Source organism: Corvus moneduloides, chromosome 3 (genome assembly GCF_009650955.1).
Source record: "Corvus moneduloides isolate bCorMon1 chromosome 3, bCorMon1.pri, whole genome shotgun sequence".
Taxonomy (NCBI): Eukaryota; Metazoa; Chordata; class Aves; order Passeriformes; family Corvidae; genus Corvus; species Corvus moneduloides.
Genome location: NC_045478.1, coordinates 14,438,836 through 14,459,570, shown reverse-complemented (window position 1 = coordinate 14,459,570; position 20,735 = coordinate 14,438,836). Strand labels below are relative to the sequence as shown.

Sequence of the window (20,735 nt, the reverse complement as noted above, 5' to 3'; positions counted from 1 at the left end):
TACTTTACAGAAAGAAAAAAATATTGGCCATTAGTTTTTAAGTATAATTTGTTTGAGATATGTGATTGAAAGAATTTTCCTAAGTGGATCTTAATTTCATTTACAATATTATTGATCCTTTATTCCAATTTTTTCTTTTCAATGTCATTGTCCACGTTATGTGAAATACATTTCCTTTATTTTTGCCATGTTTCAATTCACTGAATATACTCTTTTCATTTCAATTCCTGTTATTACACATAAAAATGTTCATTACATATGATTAAAATGAAAGAAAGCATCATACTTCAGGTCATGTGTAGGGAACAGAGAGAAAATTTCCAAGGGCAAAATTATCTTTTAATTCCCCTGTACAGGATTTCTTTGTAGATCATAAGTATTTTCAGACAGTTGCATTAGTCTGATGGAAGATGAAAATGTCTTAGGAAATACTTTGTAGAATGGACAAAAAAAAGAAGAATCTTAAGGCAGCTGTGTGAGCAGTGGCCTTTATTTACGATGATAATGACATCAGCACCATGAACCCCTTGTTGAGGCACAAGCTGTGTATCTCAGAATGAGAGGAAATGGCAGTATCCCTGGAAATGCCCCATCAAGCCTGAGGACAAAAAGCTTTACGGGGAAGGACTATGTCTCTGTTGTGTCTATAGAGTTGCAGACACTTTGTTCCTGTAATCATAAATAGTTCAACTGCTGTGAAGTGCTGACAGAGTCTAGCCATAATTTGACAAAGCTATTTTAAATTAATAGCTCAGGAATGGCTTAGTACTTTTTCCTGTCTAAAATAGCATCTATAGGAGGCACTTGATACTTAAATATGATCAGATCTATTTAAATATAGTAGGTTAAATATACTTAATTTCTTGAGACTTAATTGCGTTTCATTGAATTGGGTGAAATGGAATTCAATGAAATTGAATGATATTTCAATGAAAATTGAAAGAGAAATGAAGCATGTACATGCTGTGGTGCTGAATATGGCTGGGGTTAAGCAATTGACTCAGTGCTCTTCAACCAGAAACTTTTCACTGGTAGGTAATAAATAGGAATTGTGACCTTTTTCTGGTAGGAGAAAATGGAAAATATGGCCCATTTTATTTGTTTTTTAAACGTGGGGCTATGTTTTTACAGTCTGTTTTCCAAAGTGCAATATGTTTTTTGCACAAAGTGAAAATACCTTTTTTAAGGAAAGCGTTAATAGAAATCTCACTCTGTGAGAAAAGAAAAACAAACCAAAAACCTCAAACATAAATAAATACAGTCTTTCCTCTGGAAAGAGTCATGTTTGAATGTTATTAATAGTGACCCACCTATCTCATTGGATTATGTGTATTGTTTATTTTATCAGGCTTCTCTGGCAATTGTGTTGGCTGTGGCAAGAAGGGTTTCTGCTACTTTACAGAATTCTCAAATCACATTAATCTTAAACTGACCACTCAGCCCAAGAAACAGAAACACTTGAAGTATTATCTGGTCAGGAATGCACAGGGAGCTCTGACCAAAGGATCTGTAATCTGCTGGAAAGGGGCAGGTAAGATAATGAAGCTGTCTTCCTTGAGCTCTGGTTTTTATCATCCAAGCTTAGCTATCATGAGGGCTGGCGTCTGTGAAAAGCCTGAATGAGATCATTTGAAAGACTCTTTAAAGCCAGGTGACTGCTAGAGTAGCTGTAAAAAGCCATTGTCTGACCTAATATAAGCCTGGCCTGTCTGAAGACATTGGTTCCTTCATTCAAGTGCTGTAGCCTCTAAGAATTAATGTGTGAAATTATCAGAAAGATAAAGAAGCTTCTTTTTTTTTTTTTTTTTTTTTTTTTGTTAAGAGTTCAGAGGCCGTCAGTCTTCAACCAGTACCTGCTCAAGCACCTTGTTCCAACTGCCAGAGAGTTCGGGCCTCTCAGGAAGCACCTCCAGTGAGCCGCTCCCAGCTGCAAATCCCAGTGCTCCGGCTGGGACTCAGCAAACAGGTACTGCTTAGAAGGAAAACACGCCAGGGTTGCACTTCCACTTAACTCCTCTGTTCTTGTGTATTTGGGTGTACTCATGTGAAAGCAAAGGCAAACAAACAAGTAGGCACACTGCCTAATAAAACAAGTTGAATAGAATTAGAGATCTATTACAAATAAAGAAAGAATTATACTTTGAAGGCTTCTTGCTGTCCCTTCTCTCCTGTCAGGTTTATGTATAAAAGGTTAACAAATAGTAAACAGGTGTTCTGCAGCTTGCTCACAGCTAAACCAAACCAAAATGTTTTAAAAAGCCCTTATTTCTAAAGTGTCTTTCCAGCTGTCGCTTGTCTGGTCACAGATGACAACTGTTACAGCATCCAGTGTAATTTTAGCTTTTTCGTCTGATCCAGTCTGTTTTATGCTATGACCAGAATCCTATTCAATACAGATATTATATGGGCATCAGTTTAAAAGCTTGTGAATTTTTCTGCTGAGAAAAGTGACTTTAAAATTAAAAACCAAACAATTGGTATCTGTAACTTTCTTTGCATTAAAAATTCTTTCTGAGACCTTTACTTTTCCATTAACTTGACATAAATGAAAGGTGATAAATGATAGAGGCTAGAGTGATCTCTCTGAGCTTCTTTATAATGAAAACAGCTCTTTAGTGTCTTGTGACTATTACAGGTTTTTCCTGAGTTTTTACAGAGGAGAGCTGAAGCACATCTGTTGGTGGTTATATTCTGTTCTCTGTGTAAGATAGAAGCCTGTTAAATAGTCGTGATCTGGAATACTGGTGCACTTCCAGAGCAAATCATCAATCTCTTTATAATAGCAGATTGCCTTTTTTTTTTTTCACCCCCAGATGTTACAAAAAAGCTACATTAATTACAAGTATATTAGGCTTGAGAACACCTCCATTTTTTGGCTTTTTAAAATGCAGTATAGTTAAAAAAATCTTAGAAAGAGAAAGATTGGGATGGAGGCTTAGTAAATTTTAAACAACCTCTCTCTTTTGGCTGGTTCTTGAGTAAACTTTATGTAAGAGCCAGGGTCATGCAAAGAAGCTACAGCTTCTGACATATGCATTTAATTGAAGAATCAGATTTTGCCCAGGCACTTAATTGGGAGTAGGAGGTCAGAAGTAGTTTGTTTTATTCAGCATTTTATTCACTCTTGAGCAGATCCCGATGGCTCTATTAAATGAAATGATGAAATGATTGGTTTGTTATATCAGCTGAGGCTCTCGACCTAGAAATGTTTAATGTAAATACTTTGGGTTTTTTTTCTTGCCAGCTGCAGCCACAGATCACATCCCTTCAACAGCAGCATTCAGCTCAGCAGTTTATAATGGCAAGGAGTCACCTAAACAACAATTGATGAAAAAATAACCTGTCTGCTCTGACAAGACCTTCGGTGTTAGGTATTTGTATGGATTTGTTGTTTAATAACCCTAAACTCTGTATTCCATGAGTATAATAGAACCATTGAACAAATTATATAATGTTTTTAATTTCCTGAATGAATAGAAATTACAAATTTCTTCCAAGTCTTTTCTGACTACAGTACTGTTTTCTGTGTTAATTTCCAGGGAAAAAAAAATTCTTTATATGTTTTCAGCCACAGTTTTGTTACAGTTCATATTAACTAGATGTTTTTCCTTATATTTACAGTTCATTTATTTAATAGAGATACAGGCCAGATTCTGAATCCAGGTTCTTAAAGAATGTGTCAGTTTGCATCAATTTCCCAAACAGATTTTGTGAAGGGAATTAAGAAATATTTATAAGGAATAACTCATAGGATGATTCCTGTGTTGCAGGTCACCTTGAGATGGAGAAATAGACTTTGTCAACTGGCTCCAAATTCAAGAAACTGCCCTCGCTATAGCATTATTATAATGATTTTTGTTAATTGTTTTTCTGTCACCAGACTGTGTCACTGGTTGTTTAAGGAAGAAAATTAGGTTTTCACTATGGCTGGCAACAAACTGTAGCTCGGTTTTAGGATAAGTCTTCCCAAGTTTCCCTGCTGGCATCACAGACAAATACACCTTCTCTGCCCATTCAGGCTCTTAATCTCTTTTTTTTCATGCAGCAGCACATTATTGCTAATTCATTTCAGAAGGATTAATTTCACATATCAACATATCTGCAGAAAAGAGCACAGCACTGTCAAATAAAAAAGTCCTTTGTGTTGCTCTAAGTATCTTGTGACTTTGTCACAACGTTATGCCAGGAAACCAAGTGGAAGGATGAGCAGCACAAATGGCCAAAGTCTGCCCTCGCGTGGTAAAAGGGTAAGGGACAAAGTCATTGGAAACCCCCGTGTGTGAGGGTCTGCAAGTGAACAATCTCCTTCTAGATCTGAAGACCTCGGGTTTATCTTTAATTTTAATGAATTTTTCAAAATTAAACCCACACCTTTTTATATAAAATTCTTATTTTGTTTCGAAATTTATGTGGGACTTTTCACCTGGAGATATCACCTTGACAGGGTTAAGCAGTGTTACGACCTCTGTGTAGTCATGTCCAGAAACAGAAATAGCTCAATCCTGCAAGTTTCTGAGCAATTCCAGGAGGACCGTTGACTCTCAATAATTAGAAATACTTGATGTTAGTGGAAGCTCATCTTCCTAGGAGTTTGCAGGAGTGCACAAGAAGACTCAAGAAAATGATGAAAAAAATGTAAAGAAATTAGTCATCAGGAGCTCCTGAAAAAACCGTAAGAAAGTTGTTTTTACAGAAGAAAATGTTGAAGCTATACACGGGTAGGAGGAAGGTGTAGCAGTAGTTTGATAGGAGTTAATATGGAAAAACATAAAACCAAAGACGGAATCAGCAAGAAGTGGCAAAAATCCTGTAAATGGGGAAATTTTTGAAAAGAAACCCTCAGCAATATTATTTTTCAGTAAGTTCCATGTAACACTGTGTCATGTGTTCAGAAATAAAAGGAGCAAAATGCCCACAGTGTTGACTTCAAAATATTTATACTGTAAAGGATTCTTATTATGTCTCATTACTTACTGTATTATTCTTAGTAGAGAGAAAGCATTGGTGTTAGATAAGTGAAGTTTACGTAGATAATTAAGAGTTCTCTGCACCAAAAATTTCCCGATAATTTAAGCAGGACACAACAAAGTAAAATAAACCACACAAAATTATTATATTCATAGACTTGACCTTTTCTACTACCATACTGATGAATACATTCAGTCTGTCAAAACATACTGAATTACCATGCACAAACCTGAATAAATTTTATTCTGGTATTTCTCTGGAACATTATTCTTATTCAGGCACATTAACAAATTCAGGCCCTCCAAAAAAGCGCCATAAAGGTTGGTCACCAGAATCTCCATCGTCCACTGAAACTTGGAACTTGCAGCTCAATCCACAGGCTCCAAACAGAATTAAAAATGGTAAGCTATACCCAAGGTAATGATTTTGTTTGTTTCATTAGAACATGAAAATTATAGGGGGGAAGGAAGTATTATTTTAAAGACACATGCAGATTCATATGAGGGATTTCTCTGTGCTCACCTAGATGCTTTATTTCCTAGATGCTTTTTGAGGCTCTGAGCCTAACTCTCCTTAGGTTCAAGTCATCAAGTCATTAACAAATCCCAACAGATGCCTTGGTCCATCTTTAGACACCAAAACACCTTTGGAATATTAAGATTAGTATCATAACTCAGGTCCATAATAACAGTACCATCCATTGTTTCAATCATTTGTCATAATGTTCTTGGCACTTGGATTTTATAGTCTAGAGACAGACAGGAGTGACATGCAGTGAAATAAATACAGTTCCTCCAAAATATTTTCTTTTAATGTACTATTGTTTACATTAAAATTACCATAAAGAAGCTATGGCTGAGCAAACACTGAATCTTACAGTTTTCTTTCTTCTTATAGCAATAAAAACATTCTAATGAATGAAACGAAATGTATCACCCAGAACTCACAAATCGTAACTACATGTGCATTGATATCACATAAGAGTCTGTATTCTTGCATTCATACCTGGAACTGTTTGTTTATAAACATTTCAAAATCTTTAGATGCATGTGGGATGTCCAATGTTGCAGTGACATAATTAGTCCTCCAAGACTGTTAGCATAATAGTGTGGGTTGTAGTAACAGGTCAAGAGCTGTGTGATGGAGCCATAAAAAGCAGTTAATACTGATAGCAAATGCGGGTATGAGAAGACGCTGAATAACTTTTCTTTGAGGAAATCATTACTAGACCTGACTCCAGTAATAATATGTCTAAAATCTTAGATGGAGGAAGCCTGTCATCTGTACCACATTCTGCTTTGGTGGGACCAGCCTCCTCTCCAATGGTAGGCTCAGGGAGAACCAGTCTCAGTTCCGGACAACTTGCTGAAAATCTGTAAAGCAAAACCAGTTATTTTTAAAGGTAAACCCCCCAACCCCACAACAAGGCCTCTTTTTTTTCCAAGAGATGTAAAGATATATTCTACCTCTAAACACTGCTAACACTATCCATTTTAAGAGGTTTGACTATTAAACTGTTTAATGCATATATGGAAAATGACTAAATTAATGTGATGTTTACATACATTTATTTTTGTAGGTCATGGAAACTTCCCATATCTTTGCGGGAACATTAATGATGTGATAGTGAGTCCTTTGTTGTACACCTGTTACAGAAATTCACAGTCTTTATCTAGAGCATATGAACAATACGGTGCATCTACAATACAGCCTATTTCTGAGGAAATGCAGCTCTTACTGACTGTTTACTACCTTGTTCAACTAGGTAAGATTGTTCTACATCCAGAGAGACTACGTTGAATATATTACATGCAGGCAAATGAGAAAGGGAATATTAGGGCAGGACAGTACTAAATATGAGTCTTTGATAATGTGATATTAAACTATTTCATTCATGATTATGGAAAAAAATGAAATAACTAGGTCTTGAAGGCCAGACAGATTGAATTATAAACATACAAGGTTTATTTTCTGCTATCATCTGGGACCTCAGCGATGAAAATTAAAGGAAAAGAGCTGTCATTCACTGTTCTTGCAGACAATCTGTGGTTTAGAAGTAGCATTATGCTGAGACAGGCAGCACTCAACCTCTTAAACATTTCTAATTACTGGTACTCAGGTTCAAATTAGGGCAGCTTTATATGAGTATCACAAAGGCATTTCAAAATGAAAAGTTTGCTTTACGTCTGCTATAGGCAATAGAGTCATGCATGCAGAAATCTGAAGCATGGTTTAAAAAATACATGCTTTTAACTCAACAGTTTTTTAAATTGTTTCATAATATTTCCCTCTTATTTTTTTTTAGCTGCAGACCAGGTCCCTTTGATTGAGGATTTGGAGCAAATATTCATGCGTTCTTGGCGGGAATCACACCTGTCTGAAATCCGTCAGTACCAGCAGGCTGTTCCCCAGGCCTTTCCCCACGTGCCCAGCCAGATCACCCCGGTGACTTCAGCCCAGCTGCCCTGGCTGGCGGGGCTGGCAGCCAGCTCCTGTAATGACAGTGTCCATATCATTGAGTGCAGCTACTCCCTGGCAGAAGGGCTTTCAGAAATGTTTAAGCTACTCATTGAAGGAAAATTAGTAAAGACAAACTATGTGGTGATCATATGTGCCAGTAGAAACCGAGCCATTGATTCCTGCATTGTGATAACAGGTAATAACCCAAGAAAGTATCTCTATGCAAACCAGAGTAATTCAATGCTGTGAGGGATTTGGTTGGAATTCCAGTAAATTGCCTCACAAAGCAGAGCAACTAGTAATGATTGGGTTTGGTGAACCCAAGCTGACACTGCACCACTGGGTCTCTCCCCAGCAAACCACATTCTGCCTGCGTTGCCCATTTTCTCACCAAAGCCTCTCAGCCAACAAGGCTACAAATAGTGAGTTACAGCACACACAGTGCATAAAGCTCTCCTCCTCTGTGCAACTGGGACATTACTGCAGAGAACCTTTCATTAGCTTCTAAAAGATGATCTTTCAATGTCATTCCCTTCAACAACCTGTTGAGGGTTATGCTCACAATTAAATTATCTGGATGGCCATTCAAAGATTCATTATGATTGTAAGATAATTGGCAATTCCTTTCAATATTATATGGTCTTTTTATATACTGTATCAACAAATATTTTCCAAACTGGGAATGAAATACAAAGAATTACAAAACATGAATCTGTTTTACATGGTGCATATATGCGTCAAAGACATAAAAGACTCTTCTCTGCCATTTCTGTATGTGTGGTATTTATTTAGTTGTAAAGTATTTTTGTTATGCCTTAGAACATTTTTAACTTTAGTTTAAAGTGTTTTCAAAATTCCTCTTTTTTTGTCTTTTAGGAAAGTATCAGGCAAGAGTTCTGTCTGAGAGCATGCTCAGTCCTTCAGACTACCAAAAAGAAGTTAACTATCAGCTGGTCACAGGGAAGGTGGAAACTCTGGGGTCCTTCTTTAGCACACTCTGCCCAGGTACCTAACAGGTTGTAAAGAGGCATGTTTCTAAATCCCTGAAACTTTTAAGTCTGAGAAAATAGTCGTGCTCATTTCCTTTCCAGAAGCAAGACACTCTAAGAAATATATGAAAAATGCAGGACAGAGTTGTGAAAGTACACTTGAATTGAGATTCCTCCTAAAAGTGTCAGTTTCTAAAATCCATTGGTTTCATAAAAATAGGCCAGCAAATAGCTGAGCATATTATTCTTAGCTATGCAAATCCATCCTTATGTTATATAAGTCCATATCCATATGAATGTATAAATTCTTTTGCCGTGAGCACAGAATTCATTTAGAGCAGGATAGATCAGAGCTATTTTATGAAAGGTAGGATTTTCCCCTTCTACTTACCCTACTTTGAACTTGATTGTGATGCCTGGGACAGAGAGGAAAATTGCAGAGGGACACAATTACTGGATCGTTTTGTAACTGAGTGTACTGAGGATTACTACTGGCAGGATTATCTGGGGATAGATCAAGCCACATGGAAAGTTAAACTGTATCTCACAACTAGGACAAATGCAGCATATTTGTCACTGTTAATGGGATGTCACAGTCTTCTTTGCCATTCGCATCATGTTGGTAAATAGATCACAAGAAGCTCTCTGTGTCATGCTATTTTGAGTGGTAGCTTAAGGAATCTCAATTTCCTTAAATCATCTTGTAGTTATGTAGTGTTTATCTTAGTATCTTCAAAGCACAGTTCTCAAAATAAAGAGAACCATAGAGAATCATAGAGTTCTCTGCTGTTGCTATTGTTTGAGCAGAAACAAGTAAATGAGCATCCTAAAAATAGCTTGCCACCTATATCACTGGACTGCACTTCACAGGGCAGGCCCTGGCTTTCTGAGCTCACTGCAGACATGCTCAAACATCTTTTCAAGTGCTGAGAAAATACTAATGCCTGGGTCTGGCATATTGTACTCTCTGCATAGCTTTCATCTGTTAAGTAGGGCCCATGCTCTATAGAAATGGATCTGTTTGCAGATATGCAATACTTTAGTAAAGTATACCTTGCTTGCTTCAGCATTGTGTATAGCTACAAAACTCACGTTTTTCTTTTGGCTGTATTAGAAATTATTTTGCTGTCTCTCAAAAATGTTAGAGTTTTAAAAAAATTTATCAGATTTTTCTCAACTTTCTTGTAATCCTTGTTAGTGAACAGTATGGATCCATGGTCTGAACATAAACTAAGTCAGTTTTATGTCTTTATTGTTGCTGGTTTGCATCAGGGCCTTGAGGCTAGTTTTCTACCACGTTCCATAAATGTCCTAGCTGGTCTGCAGAGATGGTTTATCATTCCCTGGTCTGGTCTTCATTTTATTAGTGATACTCTGTAAAAAAAGATTTCTAAAAATAGAAAATAACAAGAAGGTTCCTGTATAGAACAATCAATAAGCCAAGGGCAGGATAGCTAGCAAACACATAAAAAGTTTTAAAGATCTACAAAACAAAGTCAGTTTGAAATGCAGCTCTTACTAACATGGATGTTTATTCCTGTCTCTCCGCAATTTGATAGAGGGTGACATTGATCTTTTGCTGGAGAAATTTTATCAAGAAAACCAAGGACACATCTCTTCATCACTTTCTGCTTCAGTGAATAAACCAACAGCAGTGAACGGAACTGGAACAGCTGTGTGTACAAGTAAGTAAGGAAGATGTTCTAAAGAGGTAACAGAATAGGATACTGGAGACCAAGTGCTGGGTACACAGTTAGATTCCTCTGGGCAGAGTCCTAGGCTCCTGAAGGCAAAGATCCTGAGGCAAGCAACAACTCACGTCTTGGGATATTCAAATTTGCACTGATGAATGTTCTGCTTCATTCCACTGGGTATTACAGTTTTTGAAGCTTTAAGTCTTACTTCTGTGGTAGCAGAATGCTATTGTTCAAATTCACTTTCAGGTCTCAGATACTTATAGGACCAAAAAGTCCAAATACAGAAAGATTTCTTTGCATATTCTATATGGATTTTCATAAATGAACTCCTGTAAATAAGCAAAATACCTTAAAGGGTAAATCAGTCATTCTTTGCCAGACTCTTAACATTTTGCATTAGATTAGACTTTGGGCATGTATCTAAACAGAATTTTGCCTTTTTCAGGTTACGAGATTGAACGACACCAAATTCGTCCATTCCAGCTAGCGGTGGCTCAGAAATTGCTGTCTCATATTTGCTCAATTGCTGACTCCAGCACTCAAAATCTTGATTTGGGTTCCTTCGAGAAAATTGATTTCTTGATTTGTGTTCCACCCTCCGAAGTGACTTATCAACAGACTTTGTTTCATCTCTGGCACTCAGGTGCTCATTGGTTAGCTTTATTTTAGATTTACAGGACATTCTTAGATGTATTCATGTCCAAAAGTACTGACACTTGTTCCATTCTTTTAGGTATTTTATTAGAACTTGGATTAGAAAAGGAACATCTTACAAAGCAGAGAGTGGAACAGTATGTTATGAAACTAGATGCAGAAGCCCAAATTAAATTCAAAGTCTTTTTACAGAACTCTATGCAGAATCCACACACACTGTTTGTCCTAATCCATGATCATGCACACTGGGATCTAATGAGGTAAGAAAGCTGTAACTTGTTTTTAGAGAAATTATTATTATCTGGATTCTCTCTCAGGATTTCAGATTTATCCCTTCCTTCATCTTTGTTTGCATCTTTCTGCTAACTCTGTCTCCCCATGCATTTAATAAGCATATTTTAAGGTCCTTCATGACTTATTCTTACCCTGCTTATTATATTGTGCTGCAGTGGAACATTGCAGCTTTTTTTGATCCCTATTCTTATCTACTTTCAGCCACAGCTATTGGTTTTTTTGGCTGTTTGTCATTTGTTCAGGGGAAAGCTTCCTGTGAAAGTACACAGAGCTCATCATCCTCTGTTAGTGTCCTCTGGGCTGTAAAACTTGCAAAACCCTGACCCAGGGAGTAGGCAATGAGTGGCCAACCATGCTGCCTATTTTTTTTTACTGACTGGAAATTTTCTAGCTTTTTTCTATCCAAAATCACTGATTTGTAAGAATTGAAAGCTTCTGTAGATTCATCGTGATGCCAGGTAGAGTTCTGAGGAAAAGAGAGAAGTTTCTGTCCGGTGTTTACCAAGTTCCCCATCAGCTCACTTGCATAACTCATTGCTTCCCTCACAGAGCTCTGTTTCCATAGCTTCTCAACAACCCACCTGCTGAGAAGTGGGGCTGCTTTTGCTGTCTGGTTCTGAGGCTCTTGGGGAGGTTGGAAAACATTCTGAATTCCAAAAACACCAACATATTCCAACTTTGGGATCATGGTAGTGTTCCTGAAACCAAAAACTGTGGAATCTTGCTTGTGAATGAAGTGAGAAGGTCTTGTCTTTTACACTGGTTGAGAATGATGACGTTCAATGAAACTTTGCACCTGAGGGTTTCCTGTTCAACTCCCCTGTCTTAGGAACTTACATGGTCTTTTACAGCTGTCCCAGCCTTTGAGGCATTTATTCATATAACATCCTTGAGTGGTAGGGAAGTACCTGTATTGCTGCTTAACCCTAATAAGCTATGTTTTATATCTAATAAAGATACATAGGCAGGTAAATGCCAAAAATTAAATAGCATGAATTTGGACTGAAATTTTGCACAGGAGCAAGGAACTGACTGTCAGTATTCTGTGATACTGGGATTTGCCCTAAGAATAACTATTTTCTTTTTCTCTCTTTTTCTGTCATACTGACTTGCCATCTGTACTTTTCTAGCTTGATTTTTGTAGGTTAGAATCATGTTTTGTTAAGATGATCTAACAATTTGACCAGAGTTACTACAGGACTATGTGTCTATTGGTAACTGTCACATCAAGTTCCTTTCATCCTTTATCTCTCATACTCTGGTAGCTGCAAGGGATTGGTAATTTGCTAGCTAGAGAGCTTATCAGGCTCACAGAAATTTTTACTTGCAGTGAAATAATTTGCATTTCTTTTCCCATCCTTCTGTGCAACAATTTCAGGGTAAAAGAAGAGTCCTAAGTTCCTTTAACTTTGATTTCACATGCAGGTTTAAGCTATTTCACTGACACAAATGTTCCCTTTTGCCGATCACTTTGGAGAGTTTTGGGTTTCTTTTTTTGCAGTGCCATGCATAGTCTTTATCCTCAAACAGAGCTGTCGACAGGACTTGTTGATAGATTGTTGAACTGCAGGGAGGTGAAAGAGGCACCCAATATTGTGACCCTCCATGTGACTTCCTTCCCCTATGCACTGCAGACACAGCATACTCATATCAGCCCTTACAATGAGATCCACTGGCCTTCTTCATACAGCAATGTAAGATGGATGCTTTGAGGTGCTTTTGTGAACTTTTCATAAGTTATTTTCCATTTATGTAGTTGATAAAACTGTGAAGTCCCCATGATTTTTGTAAACAAGAATGAAGTTTGAATAACATCTTGTTCAGTCTGTGGCAAGTTCATTTTTCCTTTGCTTATCCTTTTGAGCTTTTTTTTCTTTATTCCTTTTATATATCCCATAAACCTTAGTAGCTCTGCTAAAAATCTGTGGGCTACATAAATGGAAATCGTCTTCAGTTCTGTCTCTAGTGCATTACTGCATAAATATATGTACATACATGGATTTTCATCATATGTGTGCATATTTATTCTATAGAGCTGGTCTGTCTGTGTATATGTATATGTGGGGAGAGAGAAAGGAATGGGGAAAATTGGGTCAAACTTTCATTCTCTCAAAAAAACTAATTCTATTTCTTTCTCTTCTTTTTCTAATATGTCTGAGTAGATGTATGTTTATTAGAGAATGTGATTGTATGTATATCAAGATACCAACAGTTAATCACTTGTAGATCAGTTATTGATAGACTTTACCCTTCTATTTTTATTGCTGCATTTGCTTTAGGGTGTAGATTTATACCATGAAAACAAGAAATACTTTGGACTGTCAGAATTCATTGAATCCACCCTCTCTGGCCATAGTATTCCACTGCTTCGGTACGACAGCTCTTTTGAAGCAATGGTCATGGCTTTGGGAAAGAGGTATGGGGCCCTCCTTTGTTTAACATGGGAAACTTAGGAAGTCCTTTTTAGGGCCTTGCGTTGTTAGCTAGAAGCCCAGTTTTTTTGGTTTTTTTGTTTTGGTTCTCACTGTCCTACACATCATTTACATATGCAAGGCATACCACCTGTTCGTATTTTCTCCTATCTATTTAATATATACGGGGCCTGCAGTGGCATCAGTCAAGGCTGTCTTTTACTATGAGCATGCACACTGCTTAGGCCAATTTACAGTGTGCTCTTGTAACCTGTAACTACCTCTATATTATAATAATCTAATATTGCATCATCACATAATTTTAACTGTGTTATTACTTTTGTCCAATATTATCACTTGCTGACCCTGGCTGATTTTGATGTATAGAGTTTGTGTATACTGCACTTGAAACACAATGAGAAGTTAAACATACCACTGTGGTAGGTACACATAAATCAGAAAAAAAAAATTCTGAGCAATCCATAGTCATTTTTTTGAGCAAGCCATAGCAAGCACTCTTTTTACTGTGCACCTGGTTTTCATTTCTGTGAAAATCAGAAAACAGGAAGCTATTGGATATCCATGGATCTCGTTTCCATAGACTGGGAATTGAGACAGGTGTAGCTGGGCTTGGGAAGTTGGAGTGCTTATTGGTTGCTGCCTACATATTCAGTCCTCTTGAACACAAGAGTAAGTTAGTTCAGGGCTTCAGTAAGAAAACAAGGAAACACCCCATCTCTCTCTGCCCCTTAAGAATAACACACAGTGAAGAATTCTATTCTTACTGATAAGAGAATATTATTTTTATTGATGTTATTACTGAGTGCCTCAGCTAGTATTCTGGGATGAATTTTGTAACAGCAGTAAGGTATGGATAACCTAAAGTGATGTAACCTTACTGGACTACTTGCTTAGTAAATCTTTACTAAGAAAAATGGAGAGACAACATCAGTTCTGATTGTGAAATGATGCCTTGCAAATACTGTACAATTGCAATTGGTGAGATTCTGTTGTATAGTAGATATGAAGGATTCTTTACAGGAGAAAATCCTGAGGTTACTATATTTTGTAAAAAATAGCTTTTTTACTTCAGCCTTTAAAACTTCACTCTTTAATTCACTGTTTATTTCAGGTTCCCCAGATTACACAGTGCAGTGATAAGGACTTTTGTCCTCATCCAACACTACTCTGCAGCTATGATGGCAGTGTGTGGTCTTTCTCAGATGAAGAACTACACCTCAGTTGAAACTCTGGAAATTACCCAAAATCTAATAAACTCTTCAAGACAATGTCCTAGTGGCCATGGCCTCATGGTAGTGTTGAGAATTCCATGTATCCCGCTGGCTGCAGTGGCATATGAGCGTCTGTATAATGTAAGGGAAAGACTAGCCCTTGAAGATAACTTTGAAATAATCTTGGGAAATCCTAATTCCGGGATCACAATTGGGAAGCACTTTGTGGAGCAACTAAAGGTAAATTGTGGAATGGCATATGCTGGGAAGCTTCATTAGATGGGTAGGTGGGGAGACTTTACTGGTGAGAGTTATGGTCATGAGCTGAAGCGTGGAGTCTTATAGTAAAAACAAAAACTGCCATGAGGAACATGACTTCTACGTTTCAGGTATGCTGCCTGTGACACCTCTCCTCTCCTGCCTGTGGTCAATGAAGTATTAACTAATATGGTTAGCACTTGACTTCCAGTAGCAACCTTCAGAAACAGTTGAAATGCTTTTATCTAAAGAGACTATGAGAAATACATTAAAAAGCCAAATAAAACATTCAGTTTTAGCTGAATTTTCTCACAAAAACATCACAATGCAAAAAAGAGATTTTAATCAGTGACCAGTTCAGAGTTACATTATTCTTGTCACCAGAAAGTGGCAAGAAGACCGATTTACCTACTGCTCAGTGATGGTAGTTACGGATCCTAAAGCACCCTGGTGTTCACAGCTCAGGATTTTATGCTTTCTGAACCATGTTTTGGTTTATGGATTAATATATATCCTTTAAGTCCAGAGTCATGGGTCACCTGTTTAAAAAAAGCCTCCTTTGCTCTTCATAGAATTACCATTATCTGGTTGCCAAAGCAAAGATGTTTCCATTCTAGAATGTTGTAATAGATATATATGGTACACTGTTTATTCTGTTTGAGTATACATGTTAGGTGAAGTAATTTGAGATCCCAGGCCTAATGCTGATCTTATTCTGCTATTAATTAGGCATAGCTTACTCTGAAAAATCAGTATTAGTTCTGAATCACATCCTGATTATGTTGTCTGACATGTATAGTAGGGGAACATGTACAGCTGTCAGAGGCCAAGTTGTTGGACTGTTGATCCTACCATAGATACTCCTTATCTGTAGGTCAGTCTTACAGCAAAAAGGACTGACTGGTGTGAGTAAAGCAATATAGCCTGATGCAAAACAGTCAAACAATAGATAGAGTTGTCAGATTTCTCATGAAGTTACCAGGAAAACCGATAGCTTATGGGGAGAGTGGGAGACTCCATAGGGTTGTAAATGGGGACAGTGCTGTGTGTTGAACACTTCCAACTTTCTCCTGTTCCTCTAAGGTGAAAAAGTCTCATTTCTAGATTATTTTCTTCCTTGGACTCAGACATCCATATATTATCTGTCTCAAGAAGTCTCTGTACTCTCTTCTTTCCCCCAAAACTCCTGCTCAGCTTTACTCTCTGTTGTGCCATATTTGCCATATGCCCTGGTCTCAGTGCTGCCTATGCAGCTTGGAAGCTGGGAGCCTTTTCAGGCTGGAACATACTGTCCCAATGTCCTCAGACTAACAGCAGGCAGATTGCTGCCTGTAAGGCTCTAGGAACTGTGAGATCTATCTGTGTTGAATTTGGCTCTGCTGTGGGGCTTCTCTTCCACTGTACAAGTGGATTATTATAATGGGTGATAAAAGTATGTCTTTCTGTCTTTTTATTTGATATAGATATATCTCAAATGGATATATATATGTCCAACATATATCCAACAGGGTTTCTCTACCTTATACAGATCTGGCAGAAAATTGAAGATGTAGATTGGAGGCCACAGACCTATTTGGAATTGGAAGGTTTGCCTTGCATATTAATATTTAGTGGGATGGATCCACAAGGGGAGTCTTTGCCACGGTAAGAAGATTCACTCTTTTCTCAGTGGCATTTTTTTATCCATTGCTTATCAAATAGCTAAAGATTAACTGTGTGATTACTTGTGTGAGAGGAAAACAGATTTCAGTGTCGAGGCATTTCTTTGCCATTTTGGGGGCGATTTTTATATCATAAATACAAACTCCATATTATTGATAATAAATTTCTGTTTATAGCAAGGTGTAAATAGCTCCAAAAATATTATGAGAGTTATCCCAGTTTAGAGGAAAGAATGGGTATGTTAAAAAAAGAAGTATAGCTGCTTAGGTTTCTTAGGGTAGCTGAGAAATCTGCATGTGTGGATGAATCCAGGATGTGTGGAGAGATCAGTGCCTTCTGGAATGGCAGCTGGAAGCCGGACAGGATGCCCTGGAGCACTAAATGCTTTTGTATGTTCAACTGAATCGTGTTCTGTGTGTTAGGTTTAGAATCCAAATGATTATTCTTTTTCTTATGCTGATGCTAATGTTCAGTGCAGTAGGAAAAGTGTATGCACCAGGGTGGTAATCTTATTAAGCACAAAATACTGTGATTTATCTTGTCTGTTGTTGAAATTCCCCATTGGCTGTGTTTCTAAAAGAGATAAGGCAGTAGATTACAGTAAGTTTTCATCCTAGCTCCTCCTGTTTCTCTCCAGATCACTGAGATACTGTGACCTACGTTTAATAAATTCATCTTCTTTGGTAAGGACAACACTGGAGCAGGAACTTGGTTTGGCAGCATACTTTGTGAGCTCAGAAATTCACACAGAGAAAGCAGTTGTGAATGATGTGTTAGAAAGTGACCCAGAGAAACTAAGCAGTACTGACAATGAAGATGAAGAAATAGCGACAGAAGGTATTATTTATTACTGGTAATAAAAGAAGCTGTAAAATGATTGAAAATGATTAGCAAAAGCACAAATGTATGGGTGAGGGTTTCTCACTTTAGTCTTACTGAGTGAGCTCTGCTCCTTAGTTCTGTTTCATCTCATAGAACCTGTGTTCTCTCGCCCTGCCTGCCTGGGACTGCTGCTGCTGATGCATTTTAACTTCTTGCAGTTTTACTGCTGCATTTGTTACCTCTCTCTGTTTTCTGGCTCCCTCCTGTGTTCCTCCTTTTCCCTGTATATTCTAGCAGCCACAAAGTAGAGCTCGAGTAGGAACACCCGGTGACACTCACTGTTCAGAGGACCCTCTGCACTTTCCCTGCCCAGCAGGGAAGGGTGTGATTTGCTATCTGAGAAGCAGCAAGTGAATCTCCACCCTCAGGGCTGTGGCAGCTCCAACTAAACTGTCCCTGACTGATGCTATCAAACCTATGCTTACAGTGATGTCAGTGATAAAGATTCCTTCCAAGGAAACTGTATATACTGCAGCTGAGTAGTCTCTAGTTTGTCAGGTGTTAAATAGGATGGATAGAAAATCTATCTCAACGTAGAAACTTCTGAGTTCTCCTTGAAAATGCCCATGACTTCAAATTGACAGTGTAGAGTTGGTGAATTCATCATTTCTTAAGAAAGCAATTAAGAACATACAAATGTGTAAAAAACCAACAAAAATACTTCACCCAGGAACAATTGCTTTTTGGGTGGTTTTTTTTGAGTTATAATTGATGGGCATTATCATTTATTTATTAGTTCTTTACACTTTTCTTTACTGTCTATTGTCCCTGAGGAAAACAAGGGATTTTTATCCCTGTAAACTATTTAAATCTCAAACAACTTGCCTTCATTTCCTTTTCTATACTTTGAGGAGGAAGAAAGCCAATTACTGTTCACCTAAGAAGTTCTTACTCACTGAAAATGATAGCAGAACAAGCCGAACAAAAATACTTTCTTTAATCCAATATGTACTCTTCATAGAGGAATGAAATACCTGAGGTCGTATTCAAACTGTGTTCAACAGATGCCTGCTTCAGATGTGATGAGTACTTCTTGTGATGAGTAATTCTGTCAATTTAGTTGAAGTATGCTGAGATTATATGTGATCTGAGTCAAATGGGCTCCTAAGTTGTCTAATGCTGCTCTCCTAGTCCATGAAGTATGGTATGATCATCCAGAGTCCAATTCTATGTGAGAGTCTATCTATGTAAGATAGACTTACAGTCTGTGTTTTCTGATGGCAGTGCTTATGTCTCAGTTTATCATGTTAAAATTGTACAGAAACAAGCATTTTAACTTAGAAGCCTGGGCTAGGAATCTCAAGTGAATGGCCTTGATGGCCATCCAAATATGGATTTTCATTACCAAAAGCTGAGATATAATCTGGCCATAAAGCTGTGTGGGGTGGGAGGTAATTTCATAACATATTGACAAAAATAGAGCTTGTTGCCTGCTGCTTTCCCTGACACTGGATTAGTGAGGAATGTAAGACATGGGTCAGAAGAGAAATTGTGGTTGAGACAGGCCTAGATATTACCAGCTCCTGGTTGCAGCACTGATTTTTGTGAAGCTATTGCAGCTCAGTGTGTGTAAATTAGACTGTAGGCTGATCCAATATTGTGTGGTAGGAACAGATACTCTCCATGCTGAAAACAGTGTCAGGATGAGGACAAACCCCACACAAACACTTGTGTACATTTCCTTACTTTGACAATATAGCTGTGACTTGTGGGCTTACCTAAATTATATTTTGATTTTGTTTTCCCTTACTGTCATTCATGAAACAGGTTCTACTTCAGAAAAGAGAAGTCCTATGAAAAGAGAAAGATCATGTTCCCATGACTCTGCATCTTCATCTCTCTCTTCAAAAGCTTCCAGTAAGACCATAAGATCATCTCTGTTAATTTAAGTTTAGGACATAAGAGAGACCTTAGCTTATTAGATAAATAACAAAAGGCATAAATCCCTAAGGTTTTGATAAGACCGATTTTAATGGGATCACTTTAGATGACTAAAAAAAGTAAGAATTAGACTTCTGAAATATAGAAAATTGGATATTTTCTTGCTTGAAAAATTATCATGTGATGGGGTGCATAAACTAGGTGCTTCTTTATTATGTGACACTGAGGTATAAATCCTCGGTTAGTACTGTGATGGCTGTGTGTGTTCACTGAAGCTATGACAATTTATGAAAAAAGAAACATGCTTCACATTTAATTTTTTTTTTTAATATAGGGAAGAAAAAGCATGCTCCTTCTCATTGGTGTTTTTAACTTTTTGGTTTTGCTCTAAAATGTTCGCTCATTAATTTTACACTGTTTGGAAGCTCTTTTTGAGGTGGATAACTTTTTAAACAGTTTCTTTTTAATCTGCACACTGACGTAGAAAGCATGAGGGAATGTTGAGAACTACTACAACTCTTTTGTCTGATAACTTTATTTGCTTTTAATGTAGATAATATTAAGAGGAAACTTGAAAAAAAGTCAGGAATATAAATTGTGCCATAACTTCCTAAAAGTTGCAATGTCATGAAACTTTTTAAAACATACTGTTTTTTTGTCAGTGACAGTAAATTCTTTTTGATCTTATTGTTGTTTGCAACATGGTGACATGCATAATTGGGCTGTGATTTCTACAGGCACAGTGGTGGTTACAAAAAGGAAAAACATCTTGAAAACTTGGGATAAGCTTCATCACTTTTATTTTCAAAATGTTTTTTCTTCTTTGAAGTTGGGCTGCTCATAATTCTTACAGTGTCTGTGTGGCCTGCCCATGGCTCTGTGCCCTCAGTTTATCTGTGGTTAAAGAAATCTTTTTCCTTTCTTTTTTTTTCCATGACCTTGGATACTGGTATTTTGAGGGATGTCACAGTGGTGTTACTTGCATGGTTACACCAGTCATGGTGCTGGTGATACTTTTGTATTTATTGCTAATGGTTTTTACTGACTACTTTAGATTAATAGACAGTTAGAGGATATCTTACTATTTCTTGAAATCAAGAGAAATTACTGACTTTTGTTTGTTCAAAATGTGGGGGGTTTTTTGTGAGCCAGGACAGTTGTTTTCACCATGAGAGGAAATCTGGTTTAATCTATGGTCAGTCTTAGGGAGATATTTCTAATACCTTGTCTAGTCTGATTCCACAAGCAGTTCTCAGTCTACTTTGAAGACTGTGAACTAGTTGCGTGTCCTCTTTCACTAAGCATTAAAGATGCTCAGAACCACTTAACATGTATTAAACTTCCAAG

General features: G+C 37.4%; 1 protein-coding gene across 1 annotated transcript in view; it reads left to right on the top strand.

Annotated features, from left to right (window-relative positions):
- The window catches only part of GREB1 (growth regulating estrogen receptor binding 1), an 87,963-nt gene that overhangs the window by 45,465 nt on the left and 21,763 nt on the right, over positions 1–20,735 (top strand). The window contains 19 exon segments of the mRNA XM_032104489.1: positions 1,349–1,531; positions 1,823–1,966; positions 3,245–3,330; positions 3,332–3,371; positions 5,247–5,369; positions 6,232–6,296; positions 6,298–6,370; positions 6,548–6,733; positions 7,274–7,624; positions 8,305–8,433; positions 9,977–10,102; positions 10,560–10,757; positions 10,848–11,028; positions 12,564–12,756; positions 13,342–13,478; positions 14,606–14,945; positions 16,492–16,607; positions 17,263–17,462; positions 19,275–19,364. Of these exon segments, the coding sequence (XP_031960380.1) occupies positions 1,349–1,531; positions 1,823–1,966; positions 3,245–3,330; positions 3,332–3,371; positions 5,247–5,369; positions 6,232–6,296; positions 6,298–6,370; positions 6,548–6,733; positions 7,274–7,624; positions 8,305–8,433; positions 9,977–10,102; positions 10,560–10,757; positions 10,848–11,028; positions 12,564–12,756; positions 13,342–13,478; positions 14,606–14,945; positions 16,492–16,607; positions 17,263–17,462; positions 19,275–19,364 (2,961 nt within the window).